The 21358-nt window shown below is 50.6% G+C and overlaps 1 protein-coding gene across 1 annotated transcript in view; it reads left to right on the top strand.

Annotated features, from left to right (window-relative positions):
• PRDM16 (PR/SET domain 16) overlaps positions 1 to 21358 on the top strand; it is a 516952-nt gene that overhangs the window by 472477 nt on the left and 23117 nt on the right. Inside the window, exons 6-12 of the mRNA XM_053281292.1 lie at positions 1452 to 1650; positions 4646 to 4793; positions 6848 to 7001; positions 9405 to 10809; positions 15175 to 15262; positions 18690 to 18859; positions 20249 to 20326. Of these exons, the coding sequence (XP_053137267.1) occupies positions 1452 to 1650; positions 4646 to 4793; positions 6848 to 7001; positions 9405 to 10809; positions 15175 to 15262; positions 18690 to 18859; positions 20249 to 20326 (2242 nt within the window). The remainder of the gene's footprint in view (positions 1 to 1451; positions 1651 to 4645; positions 4794 to 6847; positions 7002 to 9404; positions 10810 to 15174; positions 15263 to 18689; positions 18860 to 20248; positions 20327 to 21358) is intronic.

The following is a 21358-nucleotide window of genomic DNA, read 5'->3' as shown; positions in this document are numbered from 1 at the left end:
AGTTGGGGGTGCGGAGAGAAGAAGACAAAATATTCCCAAATGTCTCTTCCTTTCTCCAGGAGGGCCCCAAATGACATGGGGATTCTGTGATCAGAACTCCAGATATTTTTCTTTTATCTTTTTTTGGGGGGGGGGGGGAGCCGCCATTGTGGGAAAGGAAGGGTTCGGATTGAGATCAGGGCCTTGGCACAGGGCGGGCGGGGTGTCTGTGTGTGTTTTCCCCCCCGTGCTTTCTTATTTCCCCCTCCTCTTGCTAGTGGCTGGGGAGGGGAGCTGGTCGTGCAGTAGCCAGCATGAATTGCCCCCTTTGCTAAGCAGGCTCTGCTTTGGTTTGCATTTAAATGGGTGACTACATGTGAGCGTGGTGAGATATTTCCCTGAGGGGGGTGGGGCCATAGCTCAGAGGGACGGCATCTGCAGAAAGGTCCCTGGTTCACTCCCTGGCATCTCCAGTTAGGGCTGAGAAAGAACTCCATCTGGAATCCTGGAGATTCGCTGCCAGTCAGTGTAGACAACATTGAGCTAGATGGACCGTGAGTCTGACTCGGTAAAAGGCAGCTTTGTTAGAGGAGCCACCCAGGGGCGTATTTAGGGTAGGGCAGGCAGGGCATATGCCCCGGGTGCCACTTGAAGGGGGGCACCATTTTTTAAAATGAAAAAAAAAAATTTTAATGGCCACCGAAAACAAAATGGCCACCACGCATGCTCAAATGGCCTGTGCAAGGCCCTAGTATCTAGAGAAAGTCAAATTCTCCATTTATTTTTAAAACTTATGTAATAGTGATGCTACAATGCATAGTAGAGAATTAGACAGGCACTTCTGTTTAGTTTTCCAAGTGCACCTCCAGATAGTATTTGGGGATTTCTTGAGCCCCAGCATACTGAAATTTGTAGTTTTCCAGCATTTTTTGGTCTGGCTACGTCCACTGCTAAATAGTTTTTGAAATATTAAAAGATTAATGAGCTTGACTTGTATTTTTGAGCTGATATTATGGTAAAGTTATCTGAAAGATGGGTGTCAGATGTTTGGACAGGGGGCGCAATTTCAGTGCTTGCCCTAGGTGCTATTTTCCCTAGATACGCCTCTGGAGCCACCACTCAGTAGAAGAGCATCTGCTTTGCACGCACAAGGGGCCAGGTTCAACTCCTGGCAGCATCTGCAGGAAGGGCTGGGGAAAAAGCCCTGTCTGAAACTGGGCAGAAATGCTGCCAGTCCGTGCAGACAATACTGAGCCAGAGAGGCCAAAGGTCTGACTCAGTAGGCAGCGGCTACCTGGGCAATCTATGTAAAGTGGTACAGCCCAGACACCAATTGATGACCTCAATGGAGAAGGAAAAGACCTGGAGTCGTCCCTTCTCCAACCAATGTAGTTTGTTAGGCCCAGGTTTCTGCTTCCCGCCCCTGCGGCGAGGTTGCGTCACCGCTGCGTTTTCCTCTGCCGTCTCCTCAGAAGTGCACACATTCCGCTGCGAGGACTGCGACGAGCTCTTCCAGTCGAAGATGGATGTGAGGCGGCACAAGAAATACTCCTGCCACGCGGTCAGCTCCCTCTACGAGACGCTGAGCGAGGAGATCAAGCAGGAAGGGGCGGCCGACGGCCAGGTGCATGAGTGCAAGGACTGCGAGAGGATGTTCCCGAACAAATACAGGTAGGGCCGTTGGGATGCAATGATGTTGGCGGTGAAAGGACATGGTCAGGGGGGAGCCGTAACTCAGTGGCGGAGCGCCTGCTTCGTATGCATGCTGTCAGGAAGGGATTTCAGTGGCCCCGATTCTAACACAGCAACCTGTGTGAGAAGGAGCAAGCCCTTTAAGAGTTTCTTGAGACAGACACTTAAGGTCTCCAGAGAAGGTGGATTGAGGAAGTTACATCCTTGGATAGACAGCCTGTGCCCCTGAGTTTCCTACATGTCCATACTGCGGGAGCAGAATAAGGAAAGGGAGGAGGGTAAGAATGCAGCAAGCAGGTACAAAGAGCAGAGGGAGACCCGAGAATATCAGTCGACCAATCAGAAGGAGCCAGAGCGGAGAGAGAGGGAGAAAACCAGAGTGGGGGAACCAAGAGGAAGACCCTTGCTTATTATCTCTAATCCTAGTGCCCCCCATGGTCAATAGGACAGAAGGAGGAAAGAGTGGATGCTGTTGGAGTTGGGTCTCCAGTGCAGACATGATCAGGGAAGAGCCATGATTCAGTGGCAGAGCACCTGCTTCCACATGCAGAGAGCTGGTCTTGTGGTAGCAAGCACGAAATTGTGCCCTTTGCTAAGCAGGGTCCACCCGGGTTTGCATTTGAATGGGAGGCTCCATGGTTGAGCACTGGAAGCGATTCCCCTCAGCAGATGCTCTGGGAAGGGCATCTGCATGTTTGCATGCAGAAGTTCCCAAGTTCCCTCCCCGGCGGCATCTCCAAGATAGGGCTGAGAGAGACTCCTGCCGGCAACCTTGGAGAAGCCGCTGCCAGTCTGGGTGGACAGTACTGAGCTAGATGGACCGAGAGTCTGACTCAGTAGAAGGCAGCTTCCGATGTTCCTATCTGAGGTTCCGTGCTCTGCATTATAATTAAAACATTGGTGGTGGGGTGTCAGACGAGGAGGGGTATGCCAGTGGAACCCCCCTAGATCCAACAGATCTTGGGCAGCAAGAGTGTGTTGCCCCTGCTAAAGTTGCCTCCTCAGAGGACCCTAAAGCTCTGGGGATCTAGTCCCCCTCCCAGCCACTAGCAAGACCCCTGTCCCTTCCCAAGAACCACCCCTGTCTCCCCAAAGATCATAGGCAGTGCCGTGCATGGGCTGAACACCAGCACCACTGAAGAGCCGATCTTGTGCTAGCAAGCATGAATTGCCCCCTTTGCTAAGCAGGGTCCACCTTGGTTTGCATTTGGATGGGAGACCACTTGGGGGAGCTGTAAGATATTCCCCTTAAGGGAAGAAGTCATAGCTCAGAAGTGTGGGTGTGTTTCCTTTTAGGAGTCCCTTCCCTTCCCTTCCCTTCCCTTCCCTTCCCTTCCCTTCCCTTCCCTTCCCTCTTTTCATAATTCTGGAATTCAACCGTTGCTTATCCTGCAAGGTCTTTGGAGTTCTATGCAAATTTTTTATTAGCTGATACCCATGTCACAAGAATAATTGCCTGCTCTTTAGTTCCTGCCATCAAAGTACGTGGCAAGCTGATACGATCTGTCTAATTGTTCTGAATTGTTCCGAATCAATCTTTGCGTTTTTGAGTGTCCCGCGGTTTTAAAAATGTCATTGTTTTAACTACCTGTTTTTTTGAGTGGGATATCTTTGTTCGGGCTATGGCTAAACAAATACGCTGATTGATGGAACGATTGAGTCATAATTATGAACTGCATTCACCAATTGCCATGGCGGGGAGAATTAAGAATGCTGTATTTTTGAGGTGCACTGAATTCTTTAATAAAGTTATTCTTTATTAATAATTTTTTTCAGACAGGATGAACAATTTTAACAAACATACACGTTAAGGCAAGGGAACAAAACTGATTTTAAAAAATCATCTTGCAACCATATCAGGTTGAGAGAGAGAAATGTTGTGTTGTTTTGTATTTGATTTGAATTATATTTGTCCAGGTGTCACTTAAAATTTGGTATGTCTACAGTAATGGTTTTCTACCAAAGGCTATTTAAATAAATAAATATATAGTGAACCCTTTGGGGACAGGGAGCCATTTGTGTGTAAACCACTTTGGAGACTTTTCTTGGAAAGCAGTATTTAAATATTTGTCGTATCCCTATCCGTATCGTAACTCAGAATCTTGGTCGCTGTATTCCAACAACAGGTCTCAAGGATGAGAACCTTTGCCTGATCCCACAGACCAGCCCTGCACAACTTCAGCCCTCCAGAGGTTGGAGTACAAATTCCATCACCCCCAAGAACAGTGGCCAGTAGCCAGGGGTGATGGGAGTTGTAGTCCAACAACAGACCAAGGGACCACATTGTGCAGTCCTGCCATAGACCGCTTTCCCCAACCTGTGGTCATCTAGGAGATTTTTCACACCAGACTATGAGTCCACATCTCTTCTGGAATGGAGGGTGTGCATTTACATATCAGCCAGATTTACCCTGAAGTCCCTGCAAGCTGTCGGGGAGCACTTCACACACAATTCGGGTTTTTCATTGTGTTTTAGAGTGTAGCCCGGTTTATATCCAGGGTAAAAAAAAAAATCCACTTTTTGTGTTGGGTTTTTTGGGCAACTTTGAACTCATGGTAAAGCCTCGCAGTAAAACCACAATAAAGCCATGGAGCCATTTTGTGGCTCTTCCTTGGAAAAACAAATTCCCCACCATTTTTCATGGACAAATGGTGGAATTGAGGCTTGCAGGGGCATTGCTGGAAACTTGCACAGCATGGCCCGGTATGTCATTTCTTTAATTTCTGCCTTTTATAGCCCTTTTTCCCGACCCCGAGGAACCTAACCACCTCTATTCCCTTTGCCTCAAGGTCTCGTTATCCATGATTTTGTTATCCTAGTATTTGTAGGATACTATTATCCTACCAGTGGTAAGGCAGAATGGAACCCCTGTCAATGAGGGCCACCTATACAGAGAACTTCCATTCTTTCCGGAGGTTTTTTAAAGCCCAGTTTTGCAAAAAGATTAAGCCCCTCTATATGCTTCTCCTTGCAGCTTGGAGCAACATATGATCATCCACACCGAAGAGAGGGAGTACAAATGTGACCAGTGCCCCAAGGCCTTCAACTGGAAATCAAACCTGATTCGTCATCAGATGTCCCACGACAGCGGCAAGCGCTTTGAATGTGAAAACTGTGTGAAGGTATGCCCCCCCCCCCACCGGGTGCCAAAGGGCAGGCTCAGTTGCGTATGGATCAAAGAAATCAAGAGCGTGGCATTTGGGGATCCCCTCCCAGAAGAAACAGCCTGAAACAAAGCAGTTGAGCAATTGCACAAAGACCTCTGATCTCAAGTGTGTAGGAAGAAGGGTTGGGGGTTGAGCCGTTACACAATATAACCTGCAGTGCCCCTCTTGGTGCTTCTGCTTCAGTTCAATACACCCCTGGCAAGCTTGAAGATCTGTTCATGTTTTCCAAGCAGGGCCCATTCTGCCTCATTCTCAGCTGAGCCTACCTTGCAGGGCTGTTGTGGGGATAATTTACATGATCTCCACACTTCCTGGAGGAAAGGCCAAATAAAAATTGATGCTCTATGCTACAGCAGCCATGTGGGGGCTTGCATGGCATCATTTAATGTAATTTGGGGAATCCACGAGTTGTGTTTATGCACCTAGCATCTCCTGCCATGTAAAAAAACCTTCCCATGGCTGGTGTAATGTCTATTTCGGCCCTAAGAAAGAGTTTGTTATGGAGGCAGCAGAATTATGAGCGTCTTTTTAAAGGGTTATGTATCTTTATCAATTGGAAATATGTCCCTGAGGGCTACAGGATTCACAGGGACATGGTTTGGAGTGGCACAGAAGGCTGCAGAACGAAGGGGACAAAATTATGGAGGTAGCAAAATTATGAGCTTCTTTTAAAACATAGAAAATAAGGAAGGAACATAGCCTTATGAACTGAAAATATGTCCCTGAGGGCTGTGGGTTTTAAGGTAAAACAGTTGTGCATTCAAAATGTGAGTTTGAAATTCAAAACATTACATCCAAGGTTTGAGGGGCCCAGTTGGAATGTTGGGTTTTTAGGATGAAACAGCTGCACATTCAAAATGTGAATTTTCGGCTCGAAACTACACATTCAGAGTACTACAGAAAATGTCACCAGAATCGAATAATTCGAAGATTTGTAGATTTTCCGCTCTGAAAGTTAAAACTGTACAAATAGAAGATGCAGAGGAAGCTTCTGGGATATGGCCACATGCCAACACTGACTGTGATCATCTTTGGGGGGGGGGGTAGAAAACATACAAAAAGGTCAAATCCTTATCCGAATGCCAGTTGCAGGGGCGCAATGGCAGGAGAGGGAACATGCCTTCAACTCTGCCTGTGGGCTTCCCACAGAGGCAACTGTGGCATCAATCGGCCTGAGGCCTGATCCACCAAGGCCCTTGTGTTCTTCCCAAACAATCCATGCAGACGTGTCTAACCGCCCAGAGACGTGAGTTTGGGCGGTATACAAATATGTCAAATAAATAAATAAATATTAAAATAAAATAACAGATAGGGGTGTGCACGAGCAGTTTGGCACCAAACCGCTTCAGTTTGGATTTGGCTGGTTTGAAGGTTTGATTGCAGACGAACCGAGGGTGGTTTCATCTGCGAGACAACCGAACCGAGCCCGGTTCAGGCAAGCTGGTTCGGCGCTGGGGCGGCAGCGAGAGAAGTAGTAAGAGGATCTGCTTACTTCCAAGCACACTGCCTGCCCCACTGCTCCCCCCTCTCCCCCGGCACAGCCCATAGCTAAAGTGTGCATGCTCCTCCCTCCTTTATCAAGTCTCTCACTCTGCAGTGGCTCAGATTCCCCTTTACTAGTATTAGCCACTGAACTGCCAAACTGGTGTGGTTAAATGGACCAGGCCGGCTGCTCGGTTCAACCAAACCGGTTCAGCAGCATGCAGTTTGGCTCAAATTCGTTTTGAATTCGAGCTGAACCATGATGTTTGGTTCGAGCACACCCCCACTACAAAGAGCGCTGCGCAACTCTGGCCCTCCAGCTGTTTTTGGACTACCGCTCCCATCATCCCCAGCCACAGTGGCCAATCATCAGGGGCGATGGGAGCGGTAGTCCAGCACTTTGTGGGCCCAAGTTGTGCACCCCTGCTCCAACGCCTTGCCGACGTTTGCACTTCCCGCCGCCGAGCACCAGCCGACGTGGTGACTCTTGACTCTGTTCTCAAGGCAATTCTTTCCCCCTCTTCCAGGTATTTACTGACCCCAGCAACCTTCAGCGGCACATCCGTTCCCAGCACGTCGGCGCACGGGCGCACGCCTGCCCGGACTGTGGGAAAACCTTTGCCACTTCGTCGGGCCTCAAGCAGCACAAACACATTCATAGCACTGTCAAACCTTTCATATGTAAGTTGTCAAGGCCTTCTCTGAGATTTGCCTGGCTGCTGTAATTGCACATATCCTGAGTGGTGGTGGTGGAGGGGGACGGGAGGTGAGCAGCGTCAGCCCTACCTCCGTGAGCAGCCGCCGTAATTTTATAGGTCAGAGCACAAGATGAAATTCCACCGCCGTTTTTCTTCTCCTTTATGCATGGCTCCTGTTTTTCCAGTAAACAGTTCTGGCAGTTTTTTGACAGGTTAAGAGCTGTGCTCCACAGCAGGGCCCGCTAATTTTGCCAGTACTTTTTCATTGTGTGTCCCCTTACCCCCGCCCCCCCCCACTTCCTTACTTCAATTCTACCCCCCCCCTTATTGGGCATAAATAAACAGCTGACACAGCCTGACAGAAAGTTGCTTCTGGGGTGCCCAAGTAATCGTGCAGCTTAGCAGGCAAGATTTGGGAAGGGGGACGGAGTGGGTCTGCACTTCCTTCCATTTAGTCCTCCATCTGTTCCGTGGTATACGCTGCCTTTAAGTGTCCACTTAGCTGCCTAAAGAGAGACATCTCAGCCAACATTCCCAAAGACGTAACAGACCAGGGAGGCCCAGTGACAAGCTGAGCATTCTCCCCGACAGACGTTCAGCCATGAATCTGAGGTGGCGGGCAAAATTTCCCCTTGGGCTGATTTTGAGGGGGAAACCAGAGAAATCCCGACACGTTCAGGGGCATCTCAATGCCAGTTGATAGTAGGCAGCTTCAATTGTTCCTTGAAATTTGCTTGTCTTCGGCCAGCAAATTTTGGCCATTGGTACCATGCCAGGGAACGAAGGCTCATTGTGATTTTTGGCAATGCCTCTCCCCCTAGAGGCGGGAAGTAGGTGATAACAGGGATGCACCTAGGCAGTTTTGCTGCCCAGACTGCCCCCGTCACAAGCCCCCCCAAAACTACTTTTGGAGGGCCTCCTTCCATGAAAAACTTCCATTAAAAAAAAAAAAAAGAATTCAGCCATGCCGTGTGGCCAAGGGGGGGGCTGCCAGGAGGGGTCGTCCAGCAGTCTTTCTCCCCCCGCCCCGAGCCAGCGGCTGGAGTGATGCTTGAGCCGTGCAAGGGCTGTAATTAAAAAAACATGGAGGTTCGGCATGGTGGGCTGGAGGGGGGGCTGCTGGAGCCCCCCCAGCCATTTGGAGCCCCCCTGACCTTGGAGGCCATGGATCAGGGCCCCAGGGTCCGGGGGGGTTAGAGCCCCTTTGGGTGATAGCACTGTTGCACTTACAGCTGTCTCTGTGTTATCACCCCTAAATTGTAGCTGGGGCCGATTGAAATTGTAATTCAGCAATAGCTGGAGTCCCACAGGTTGGGAATCCCTGCTATCCTGAGTTCCTTTCAGCCCTTCCAGGATAAAGCAGATGTTTTTCTTGCAATTATTATTATTATTATTATTATTATTATTATTATTATTATTATTATTATTATTGTTACATTTATATCCCGCTCTTCCTCCAAGGAGCCCAGAGCGGTGTACTACAGACTTGAGTTTCTCTTTCACAACAACCCTGTGAAGTAGGCTAGGCTGAGAGAGAAGTGACTGGCCCAGAGTCACCCAGCTAGTCTCATGGCTGAATGGGGATTTGAACTCGGGTCTCCCCGGTCCTAGTCCAGCACTCTAACCACTACACCACGAGCTGAGCCCTGATTTAGGGAATACTGACCTGCTGAAAAGAGCATTTTAAAGTGAGGTGGGATCAATCAAGGGAGCATCATTTCTTTCTCATCAGTTCGGCATCTTCCTTCCTGCTGATGCAGACAGTAAGAAAAGCAAAGACAGATACCCCGATAAAAGCACCTGCCAAATTTTATTTGCTAGGATAATTTAATTCCAAACTACACACGCACGCACGCACAAAAGGAACCCTTGAGGTGGGACAGCACACGATATGACGTTTCTGCAAATTTGCTCATTGAATGAGCCTTTTCCCATTGGAATTCAGAAAGCTGCTGCCAGTCAGAGTAAACATGCTCAGGAGCGCCTGTTCTCACCAGCAGCAGCTTAGGGCATGGCAGCTCAGGTTCTTCCCACACAACTTCCCTGCGCTGCCATGCTTTCACATAGGAATGTGCAAAAAATTCAACCGAATCGGTTCAGATTAGCACTGAATTCAAATCTATTTGATCTGAAACTGCTTGCACAGAATGGGAGCTGTATGAGCTGATTCGAATTCAGGCCAATTCAAATTGAATTCCAGTGAATTCCGGTTCAGGCGAATTCGAATCGGTTTGAACAAATCCCATTCTGTGCGAGCAGTTTCCCGCCGAATCCATTCGGATCCGCATCGAATTTGAAACGATTCAGTCGGATTTTTGGCACATCCTTACTTTCATATTTAATTTCATATTGGGTTTTGGTCTTTTGGTTTCTGTTGACGCTTTAGGTGAGGTCTGCCACAAGTCCTACACGCAGTTCTCCAACCTGTGCCGCCACAAGCGCATGCATGCAGACTGCCGCACCCAGATCAAGTGCAAGGACTGCGGGCAGATGTTCAGCACCACCTCCTCGCTCAACAAGCACCGGCGCTTCTGTGAGGGCAAGAACCATTATAACCCGGGGGGCATTTTTGGTCCCGGCTTGCCGTTGACTCCCAGCTCCATGATGGACAAATCCAAGTCTTCTCCCAACCTCAACCACACCAGCCTCGGTTTCAATGATTACTTCCCAACCCGGCCGCATCCGGGTGGGCTCCCTTTCTCGCCCGCACCTCCAGCTTTCCCAACCCTCGCTCCTGGGTTCCCAGGCATTTTCCCGCCCTCGCTGTACCCCCGACCCCCCTTATTACCCCCCACACCACTGCTCAAGAGCCCCATCAACCACACTCAAGACGCCAAGCTTCCAAGCCCCCTGGGGAACCCAGCTCTCCCACTGATTTCTGCGGTGAGCAACAGCGGCCACCCGGCCTCCGGGGAGGAGAGATTCAACAGCAGCAGCCTGGGGAACTCCTACCTGGAGAAGCTCAAAGCCAGGACCAGCGACATGTCCGACGCCAGCGACTTTGAGGACGTGAACACGACCACGGGGACGGACCTCGACACCACCACGGGGACCGGGTCCGACCTGGAGAGTGACGCGGAGAGCGACCGGGACAAAACGAAAGAGAAGGGCAAGCCAGCAGAGAGCAAGCCAGACTTTATCAACAGCTCGGTGCCCACCAGCTCCGCCAACAACATGGGTGACCTCCCGCTTTTCTACTCCCAGCATTCCTTCTTCCCTCCCCCCGAGGAGCAGCTGCTCCCCACGGCGGGAGCCGCCAATGACTCGATAAAGGCCATTGCCTCCATTGCGGAGAAGTACTTTGGGCCTGGCTTCATGGGGATGCAAGAAAAGAAGATGGGCTCCCTCCCTTACCATTCCATGTTTCCCTTCCAGTTCCTCCCCAACTTCCCCCACTCACTGTATCCCTTCACGGACCGGACCCTCAACCACAGCTTGCTGGTCAAGGCTGAACCAAAGTCACCGCGGGACCTGCACAAACTGGGCGGCGCCAGCTCCGAGTCGCCCTTTGATCTCACCACGAAGCCAAAAGAAATGAAGCCAGCCTTGCCGCCCCCCAAAGTCTTGCCCGTGCACCCCTCCGGGGAGGAGCAGCCGCTGGATCTCAGCATCGGCAACCGCATCCGAGCCAGCCAGAATGGGAGCCGGGACTCCCGGAAGAACCACATCTACGGGGAGCGGAAACTCATGGCCAGTGAAGTATTACCCAAGATTTCTCAGGCTCAGATGCCTCCACAGCCATCCTTACATTACGCTAAGCCGTCGCCGTTTTTCATGGACCCTATCTACAGGTATTAACATACCCTGCCTTAAATTCTGCCCCCTACAGGCAGCACCGTGTGTGTGTGTGTATATGTGTATGTGTGTGTGCGTGATTTAATGACTGCCCCCATCCAACAGAGACTTGTTGGCAAAGCTGTCATGCTCTGGGCAGCTACACACGATCAGCTGAAGGTCAGTATGAAGTCCCAAGACTTTGGTTTGGGGCGGTATAAAAATCCATTAATTAATTAATTAATTAATTAATTAATTCAATCAATCAATCAATCAATCTAGAAGCGGGAATGGGAGGTGTCTGCAAGTATTCGTCATATGGTCCTCTATGTCATCTGAAGCCACCAGCATTGACGGTTACCAACTTTTGCCCAAGATTCTGTGAACTTTGTCAAGTCTCTATGTAAACCACCCTGAGCCATTTTTGGAAGGGTGGTATAGAAATCAATCAATCAATCAATCAATCAAATAAATAATAAGTTGTCCGTGAGCCAGGCCCACACATTTTGAACATCGGTATCATCTCAGGGGACAAATGCTCCCAGTAATTTGGGGCAACTACTACCCCTCTACCCCCGAGGTGGAGAATAGGTGATAGCATTGTTCCATTTACAGCTTTCTCTGTGTTGTCGCCCTTTTTATGCCTATTCCCAAACAATTGGGGTAAAACTGCACTCATTGCACGGAGCAATAATGTCAGGGTCAGGTATCGGGGTCAGAGCACCAGGTCAGGGTGAGAGTAACAAGGAACAAGTGGTTGTCCTCTCTCCATGGAGTAATCCGTGGAGGACATTCCTGCTGGTGGTCATTTCCACCCCTCGGACAACATCTATGAAATTGGATGGTCGTTTTTGTGTTTTTAGATAGATAGCTTTTTTTTTACAGCCTTAAGACAACGACGCACAAATAAGACCAGCAACACGGAGATAGTTTTTTGTGTTTTAAGGACTTTCCCGAGCTTTTTAAACACCCTTTCAAATGTGGGCACTGTAAATCCGATAGCCAGGATGACGAAAGCATGAGGACACACGGCAAGTTGAATGGCTTGCAATGCTATCACCATTTCCCCCCTCACTAGGTGGTAGACCTGATCAAACATCACCCTGAGCATTTGTCTCCCCCAAATGGTACTGACCACCCTGGCTGGCTCACGGACAAGCGAGCTTCAAGCCTTGGTGACAGAAGTCGGGATCTTGGGAGAAACGGGACAGGAACCAGACTTGGGAGGCTTCAGATGACGCCCTGGAGCACTGGAGCGCATGAGCCTAGACTCCGTACTGACTTTCATCTGATTGTGTGAAGCCATCCACTTTGCGTGGCTAGCACTAATACAGCGGTTGTTAACTTCAAATATTTGTGGACTACTTTTCAGCAAATAGTTCACAGCAGCCATGTGTGTAATGAAAAGAGTGAGCAAGTGGCTCCCTGTCCCCAAGGGGCTCATCATCTAAAAGGAAACACAAGGAGAGGGCATCAGCCACGGCCACTGAACAGACCCTAGGCTGGGCTGAATAGGGGCAGTTGCTTTCCTCCTCTGAAATATGAGAAAATCGTGTTTTTAACAGGTGCCTCTTATTTGTTTGTTTTACTATTTCTATCCCGCTCTTCCTCCAAGGAGCCCAGAGCGATATACATGGGTTATGTTGATCCTCACAACAGCCCTGTGAGGTAGGTTAGGCTGAGAGATGCATGACTGGCCCAGAGTCACCCGGTGAGGCAAGTCTCATGATTAGTGAGACTCGCCTTTAGGGGGTTTGTGGGGAGAGCGGGCTTAGTCCGCTCTCCCCACAGATGGTCAGAAGGGAAGCCCTGGGCTGCCGGATCAGCCGCTCGCATGACTGCCAGCTCCGTCACTGAGCTGGAGGGGGCTGTGGCGATCAGGTGCTGCGCGCCCCCCGGAAGTTCTAGGATCCCCCGTGTGAGTGCGCGGGGCATCCTGGAAAGACCCCCAGGGTCGGGAGGCTTGTTTCAGCCTCCCGGAGGGGGTCTCCTCATGTTACCGCACCACGGAGCCATGCTGTGGCAATACACGATCAAAAAGATGCGGTCAAAAATGATCAAAAACCTCGGCTGATTGTGAGAATCTCCTCAGTGAGTTTCAAGGCTTACTGGGGATTCGAACTCAGGTCTCCCCGGTCCTGGTCCAACTCTCTAACCGCTACACCACACTGGCTTTACCCAGTTAGCTCGGGTGATGCCCAAACTGCCAGAATGTCTTTTATAAATTTAAACGCATAATCCCCGTAGCAAAAGGAACAGTTAGAGCCGGGCTACTGCAGATGTTGACCTACAACTCCCATCCACCCGGACCATTGGCCACTGTGGCTGGGGATTCTGGGAGCTGTAGAAGATTGAGCTTGTTGAGAGCATCCCACAACAGCCACTGGGGAGGCACTGGCCGAATTCAGATGTAACAGGAAACCGGAAGTCCCCGCTTCTCATTTCCATGGCTACGCTTCCGAATGTGGGAAACCAGAGTGAAGGGCAAAAAGGGACCCGCGGTTTCCCTTCCCGAACTCCACTCTGAGCCTTCAGTTCAAAGTGGAGTTTGGCCAAGTACAACTCAGGTTTTGCAGCGCCAGAGTGAAATCCGAACGCTGGCACCCCAGTTCCGGCCCTACGGAGCCAGAGCTGAGGGAGGGAGGCCCGACTGGCTGTGCAGATTGTCCTCCTCTCAAGAAGAAAGCCCACACAACCAGCTCCCCGGCCTCTCTTCAGCCTTGCTGGCGGCAGAGAGGCAGCTCTCCTGAAGTCTGAGCGTGAACGGGAGAGCAGGGGGAGGAAGCACGGAACCGCGGGTCCACTGGTTCTGCCTTACGTCTCAAGGCAGCCACTGTGTTTCTTTTTAGATCGTGATTCTTTCTGGGACAGGGGACCATCTTGTTTTTCTATATGTATCTATTTTTCGATGTAAACTGCTTTGAAGACTTTGGTTGAAGAGTGGCATATAAATATCCATCGTAGCAGTAGCAGAAGAAGAGAGCTGCCATTTTGAGAAGGTGCCCCACAGCCCAGTTCTGAGGGGCCGCTTGCTGACCTTTGCCTGAGGGGGGCGCTCATTGATTATTCATGTTCAGGGGCTCACCTAGCCAAAACTGGTGCCCGGACTGCCCCAGTGTGACCCCCCCCCGCCCCGCCATGAGGCCCTATTGAGTTTGGGGGTCCTCCTGCCACCACCAGAGGTTCCCAACCTGTGGTACTCCAGATTTTACTGAACTACAACCCCCATCACCCCCAGCCACAGTTTATTGCAGCTGGGGTTGATGAGAGTTGCAGTTCTGGAACATCTGGAGTGCCACCGGTTGGGAATGGGAACCCCTGTGTAAACAATACTAAGCTAGATGGGCAAAGGTTTGATTCAGTAGACGGCAGCCTCATACGTTCATAAGAATGGTTTTCCTGCCTCAAAGAGCTTACAAAATTCGGCAGAGAACAGATGGAGAGGCTGTAGCTCAGAGGGCAGAGGAGCACCTGCTCCCCATGCAGTCCCTCGCATCCCCCATTGGAGCCGAGAAAGACTCCTGCCTAGAATCTCTGGAACCCTCAGCAGCTGCTGCCAGATGGTGCAGGCAATCCTAAACTAGACGGACCAAGGTTCTGACTCAGTAGACAGCAGGTTCTGACACAACCCAACGGCTTGATAATAAGCAGTGCTTTGAATTGTGTGGATATTCCTGGACAAATGGGTCTGAAAGGGTCGGGGGGAGAGCACCTTGTCTGCATGCGTGGCAGATAAGTCTGGGGAAACGTGACATCATGATATAAAGAAGCCAAGAACCTGTCAGCTCAGACGAAGCCAACTCGGCTCTCTTGACAGATGGTGAGGGAGAGAGAACAGCGAAGGAATGAAGCGTCCTTTCAGGCCCTTTCCCCACCAACGCTTTCGCGATGGGAACCATGTGGCTTTGGGGTGTCCCTGTTCAGCTCCTACGATTCTTAGGACCTTGCCCACATTTGCCCACATCTTTGGGTCTCCCTTTGAGTCATGACCCTCGGCGAATACCCTCGGAGGCATGACAGAAGGCTGTGGAAACACTCGCTCCGGTCCTTGGGAGAGAAACGAGATCGGGAGGGGTGGAGTCCTTCCTCGGAGAGACCCCAGCTCCTCTGTGTCTAGGCTGGAGATCATGCCAGAATATGTTAACATTAAAGAGTCGAGAGATGTGAACCCGTCTGCGGATGCGATCCGTCGTTGATTCGGTCTGAAAAGGTTGATTATGAGGTTACCACTCCCTCCTCCCCTCCAGCAGCCCCATGGGATGCCCAGCTGGCTTTAAAAATCAAATTAAAAAAGATAGACACCTTTCCCAAGCGTAAGCTGTGTATGCCCTACAGTGCTTCGAAGCCCTGTAAGGTATGTAACCCTCTGTCTTGCTGTCCAGCAGGGTGGAGAAGCGGAAGGTGGTGGACTCAGTGGGAGCACTGAAAGAGAAGTACCTGAGGCCTTCCCCGCTGCTTTTTCATCCCCAGGTAAGGCCAAAGGAGAGGGGGGTTGGTCTTGTGGCAGCCAGCATGACTTGTCCCCTTCGCTAAGCAGGGCAGTTTCCTATGTTCCTATTGTCATTTAAGGCAACATGAGGGCTCCCGAAACAGACGCGAGCCTGAATTGTCACCTTTGCTAAGCAGGAACTTCCCTGGTTTGCTTTGGGATGGGTCACTACATCTGAGCACTGTCTGCTGTAAGATATTCCCCCTTAGGGAACGGGGCCGTAGTTCAGTGGGGAGAGCATCTCCTTTGCATGCAGGATTTCCTGGGTTCAAGCCCAGGTAGGGCTGGGAGAGATTCGGGCCTGAAACCCTGGAGAACCCGCTGCCAGTTAGTGTAGAAAATACTGAGCGAGGTGGACCAAGGGTCTGACTCGGTATAAGAGAGGAGGACCATAGCTCAGTGGAGAGCTCCTGCTATGCGTGCAGAAGGTCCCAGTTCCAATCCCTGGCAGCACTTCCAGGTAGGTCTGGGAGAGACTCCTGCCTGCAACCCTGGAGAACCCGCTGCCAGTCAGCATAGACAATACTGAGCGAGGTGGACCAAGGGTAGAAGGCATCTTCCTATGTCCCTGTGACCAGATCTGCTTAGCTCCAGCAAGGGGGCTGAATCACCTGCCTTCAGGTCATGACCTCAGCCCTGAGCACTCCTCTCTGTCTCCCTTCCACCCCATTTGCATGAGTCAACCCCTCCAGTCTGGTTCCATGGACCCGTGTCTGTGCATGCATTGTTCCTTGCAGGAGCATTTCCTACTTTGGATAAGCAGCCGTCACCACTTTGTGGAAGGCGAGCACGAGTTGCTTTCACAGCTAAACATAGTCCCGGCATTGTTCCGTCTCGGCCGGAGAGTTTGGTTAACAACTTCCCTTGATTTTCCTTCTGAGCCGGCCGTACAATGGAGACTGGCAGCCCGGGAACATCCTGTGTTTGTGTGGGTTAGAATAGCCCCGAAAGGGGCTGATAGTTCTCCTCGCAAGTCTGGTGAGAAAGATACAAGCGCCTTTCAAGAGCGCGCATTGGGGGAAGTGATCCCCCCCCCCCAAAACCCAGCTAGTGAAATTCAGACCAGGGGAAATATCTGTCAAGCTTGGATCCTGACAATCCTATCCATATCTCTCTATTGTGCAAGCAAGCCCATTCGGAGTAATCTTTTAGGGCATTTATTGTGGTGACAGAGGGATTATTAAGGCATCAGATGAAAGTACAGAGCTTGCAAACGTGCAGAAAAAACAGAGAGGAGAGGTCGTCTTGTGGAAGGAAGCATGACTTGTCCCCTTTGCTAAGCAGGGTCCACCCTGGTTTGCATTTGAATGGGAGACTGCATGTGTGAGCACTGTGAGATATTCCCCTTAGGGCAGGGCTGCTCAGATTCAGCCCTCCTGCATAATCCCTCCTCCCATAATCCCTGGCTATTGGCCACCATGGCTAGGGATTATAAGAGTTGTAGTGCAAAAACAGCTAGGGGGCCTAAACTGAGCAGGCCTGCCTTCAGGGATGGGGCCATTCTGGGAAGAGCACCTGCATACTTGCATGCAGAAGGTTCCAAGTTCCCTCCCTGGCAGCATCTCCAAGATAGGGCGGAGAGAGATTCCCGCCTGCAGCCTTGGAGAAGCCGCTGCCAATCTGTGTAGGCAATACTGAGCTAGACAGACCAAGGGTCTGACTTGGCAGAAGGCAGTTTTTAATAACAACTCCTACCAAAACTGATATTCAGGGAGTTTTCCGAGCCTGTGGCATGAACGCTGGGTTCTCGATTGCTTTGAAAATGTGGCCTGTTATCTTTCTGAAAACCTCTTAGACGAAAGAAAACTGGGTGTTTCCCTCCTTTTTCTTTTTTCCTTCCCTGCATGGTTTTGTGTGACTCCTGCACAATCTGTTCCAAATGGGCCTCAAGCCCACGTCACGCAGGGCTTTATGATTCCTTACTGGCATGCCGACCCCTCACCTAACGCCTGTCTTTCCTTCTTCCTCTCCTTGTTTGTGTCATTTCAAACCAGTCCCTGGTTCCTGAAAGAGCAAAATGCTCCCACCAAATGGAGAGGCCCGGGCCCGGGTTTGGGACCTTTCAGAAAGGCTCAGGACGCCTCACCCTGGCACAGCCTTCTGTGATTAAGTGCCAAAAGCCCAGTGAACATCTCTTGCTACTCCAGAGAGCAGCTGAGTGAGAAGAGACACCTCTTCAAGATCCAGCAGTCTTTGTAACCAGAAGGGTTTTATTGCATGACTGGCAGAAGAGGTCTTTTGCAAGCGGCTGGCTTGCTATTTATCGGAGGGGCACCGGGGCTCTTCTAATGACTTGCATGGATATCTTTTCTTTTGTTTTGTTTTGTTTTGTTTTGTTTTGTTTTGTTTTGTTTCAGGTTTGTGAACACTTGTCAGCCATCTGCAATTCATCCCTCAATGATTGGGATAATTTTCTTTTTTTTTCCTTCCTTCCTTCCTTTCTTCTTCCTTTCCTTCCTTCTCTTGATAAGGATTATTTTCCTTCTGCAATTCATTCTTAATTACTAGGTTTCTCTTTCTTTCTTTCTTTCTTTCTTTCTTTCTTTCTTTCTTTCTTTCTTTCTTTCTTTCTTTCTTCCCTCCCTCCCCTCCTCGGGTCCCAGCAACACTCTCCCCCAGCAGCCTACCCGTTATTTATTTATTTATTTATTTATTTATTTATTTATTTATTTATTTAACATTTATATCCTGCTCTTCCTCCAAGGAGCCCAGAGTGGTGTACTACATACTTGAGTTTCTCTTTCACAACAGCCCTGTGAAGTAGGTTAGGCTGAGAGAGAAGTGACTGGCCCAGAGTCACCCAGCTAGTGTCATGGCTGAATGGGGATTTGAACTCGGGTCTCCCCGGTCCTAGTCCAGGTCTCTAACCACTACACCACGCTGGTCCTCCATGCACATCATTCCCTGGCATCTCCAGATAAGGGCTGGGAGAGACTCCTGCCTGCAACTTTGGAGAAGCTGCTGCCAGTCTGGGTAGACATTACGGAGCTAGATGGACCAATGTCTCACTCGGTATAAGGCAGCTTCCGATGTCCGTATGGTCCTGCAACATTTGTCATTACTCATCAGAGGTTCCTTCTCCATCATAGGGTAATCCCAACCAATCAGGGATCACATAGTGAACGTTCTATCATTGACTTGATGTGGTCCAGGACTTGATTTAGACCAGTTTCAAGTTGGCATTTTGCTCAGTCAGCTACCCAAATCGGGGTGTGGGGGAAATGGTGATCTGAATTTTGTCCCATTGCGCTCTGTTTTTGGAAATTTGGAAGCCACCGATTATGACCCACATTCTCCATGGGCGCTTCCAGCAGGATGGGCAATGGCTCCATCATCTCCACTTCCCCAGCACCCAAACCCCGCGGGGGAGCCGCCAGTCGCTCAAAACCCTTTCCCTTGTGTCCACAGATGTCGGCGATAGAAACCATGACGGAGAAACTGGAGAGCTTTGCGTCCCTGAAGGCGGACCCCGGCGCCTCGCTGCAGCCCCTCCCGCATCACCCCTTCAACTTCCGGTCGCCACCCCCCACGCTGTCTGACCCGATTCTCCGCAAGGGCAAAGAGCGTTACACCTGCAGGTAAACACCAGGGTGGGCCGCTGCCGACTCCCGAGAGCAATAGAGCAAAGCGAAGCTCAGCCGGAGGGTAGAAGTTCAGGGCCAGAATTGATGTGTTGCCCGCAAGGTCATTCTCACAACCAAGGATGGGGGAGCCAAGGGGGAGGCAAGCTCCAACCTTCCTGTTCCCGCACAAGAGCCTCCTCTGGGCGTTGCTCCTCATGCTCCCATGCGACCTCGTGGAGCTTCATGTGGAGCCCCAGAGCCCAGGATGGAGGGGGGACACTCACGCTGTGCCCTCCAGGATCCCACAATGCCCTGTGCAAGCAGCGGAGCGGCTGCCCTCAGCATTGCAGCCGCTCCGCTCTGCCTGGCCCCTCTTTCCCACCAACTCTCTGATTAACATGGCCGTCGGATGCCCGGGAGGAGTTTTGCAGGTGGCGCAGCGGGGAAATGCTTGACAAACAAGCAGAAGGTTGCCGGTTCGAATCCCTGAAGCAGCAGCGATATAGGAAGATGCTGGAAGGCATCATCTCATACTGCAAGGGAGGAGGCAATGGTCAACCCCTCCTGTGTTCTACCAAAGACAACCGCAGGGCTCTGTGGGCTCCAGGAGTCGAAATCAACTTGACAGCACACTCTACCTTTATGGTGCAGATGACCAGAAGACAGGATAGGAAGGGGGTTGTTTTTCTCCTACCTCACTTTTAACCTGGGTAGCCGATCTGGGCTACCCAGGGATGGAGCTTCTGTGTCTGGAGGGCTCCCACTGCCCCAGACGTCTAGAGCTACCTGGGATAACCCTCTCCTGCCCAGGTAGCCCTGTTCATGAGAATAGCTCCAACATCTCTTTCAAAAGCAGCTGTGGGAGGGGTGAGTCTGGTCAGGGCCATGGCACAGGGGTGGGGGGTGAGGGTGGGCACAACTTTTCCCCTTCCTTTCCCCCACATCCATTCCCTGAATGATGCTACAACATGCTGTTGTGTCCTTCCCAGGGCATTCTGGGAAAACCCAAATGGTGGTCTGGTGGAGAACTGCCAAGGGGAATCCTAATGTTTCCATTGCTGCCACCACTACCAACCCAGAGTGAGTGGCAAAAGCATAAAAGGCACCTCTCTGCAGCCAGAGAGTGGTCCTCTCCCCCCCCCCCAAATGCTCTCTGAGAAATAAATGCATGTTGAATTCGCCAAATGGGGCCCCAATGTTCATTTTGAATGAAAAAGCCCAAATGGGACAACTGTTCAGATCTGCCCTCCTCATAACAGCAGGGCAAGTTTGACACTGAATGATGATGCTTCAACTAATAGGATTCCCTATATAAGTGGACAATAAATAGTCTCTTGGTCCCACCACTAGAGCGACTTGATTTTAAAAACATGGCCCCAAGGTGACTGTGTTTTCACTTCCTAGGTACTGTGGTAAGATCTTCCCCCGTTCAGCAAACCTGACGAGACATCTCCGGACGCACACAGGAGAGCAGCCTTACAGGTGAGTACAGGCATCACTCATAAAATGAAGACCAAGAGCAGAGCTCAGGAAGTTCTCTGGTGAAGATGGCTGGCCATAGGTTTGAGGCAAATGCAGTCAAGCCATCACTCTGTTAAGGCTTTTCACTCTGTTAAGGCTTTTCACTCTGTTAAGGCTTTTCACTCTGTACGTAAAGCCTTCACTCTTAAGGCTTTTCACTCTGTAAAGCCTTCACTCTGTAAAGCCTTCACTCTGTATGTAATTTGGCCATGGACCAAATTGTTGGAATGTTACGATCCTCCACGATGAGGACTGGAAACCTAATTGTAGGTCTAGCCTCACAAAGCTTGTATCACGACCCAAACGGATGGGGTGCCGTGTATATAATTACTCCTGATGCCAGATGGCAAATTATAGCACCGGTGTGTCCTACTGAGTTGGATCCAATAGATGAGTAGATTAAAAAGCTCCCTTCTCACCCTTCTTTAAAGCAGTGTTTTCACCATCCTGTGATGGCAGCCAGCATAGCCTGCTTTTTAAAAGGAGCGAGCAGATTCCGAGAAGGTCACTCTAGTTACAGAGCCTCCATGGTCAAGTGCAGCAGCACAAGTGCCATCTCAGAGCAGGGCTGCTCAACTTCGGCCCTCCTGCAGATGTTGGCCTACAACTCCCATAATCCCTGGCTATTGGACACTGTGGCTGGGACTTATGGGAGTTGTAGTCCAAAAACAGCTGCGGGGGGGGGGGGGGCGGGCAGAGTTGAGCAGGCCTGGTGTAGAGCAAGCAAAGCTTCCCACGCCTGCTTTTCAGTATGTCCATGCCCCAGTTCTCCTGTCCTGACTGCAATGGGAACTCACAGCAGGGGTGACGCTTCCGTGAGGCGGGGTGAGGCAGTCACCTCAGAAACGAGCACAAGGAAGGGCAGTGGAAAAACCCCTGCCACCATGGGTACGTCCTCACTGTCCACTGCCACAACTCTTCCTCACCCTGTTAAGGATGTGGTGGGACATTATCGTAATGTCCTTCATCTCAGGCAGTAAAATGCCCCAGCCC

This window comes from Hemicordylus capensis, chromosome 16, assembly GCF_027244095.1.
Source record: "Hemicordylus capensis ecotype Gifberg chromosome 16, rHemCap1.1.pri, whole genome shotgun sequence".
In the NCBI taxonomy this organism is placed as follows: Eukaryota; Metazoa; Chordata; class Lepidosauria; order Squamata; family Cordylidae; genus Hemicordylus; species Hemicordylus capensis.
This window is presented reverse-complemented; position numbering and strand designations above follow the sequence as displayed.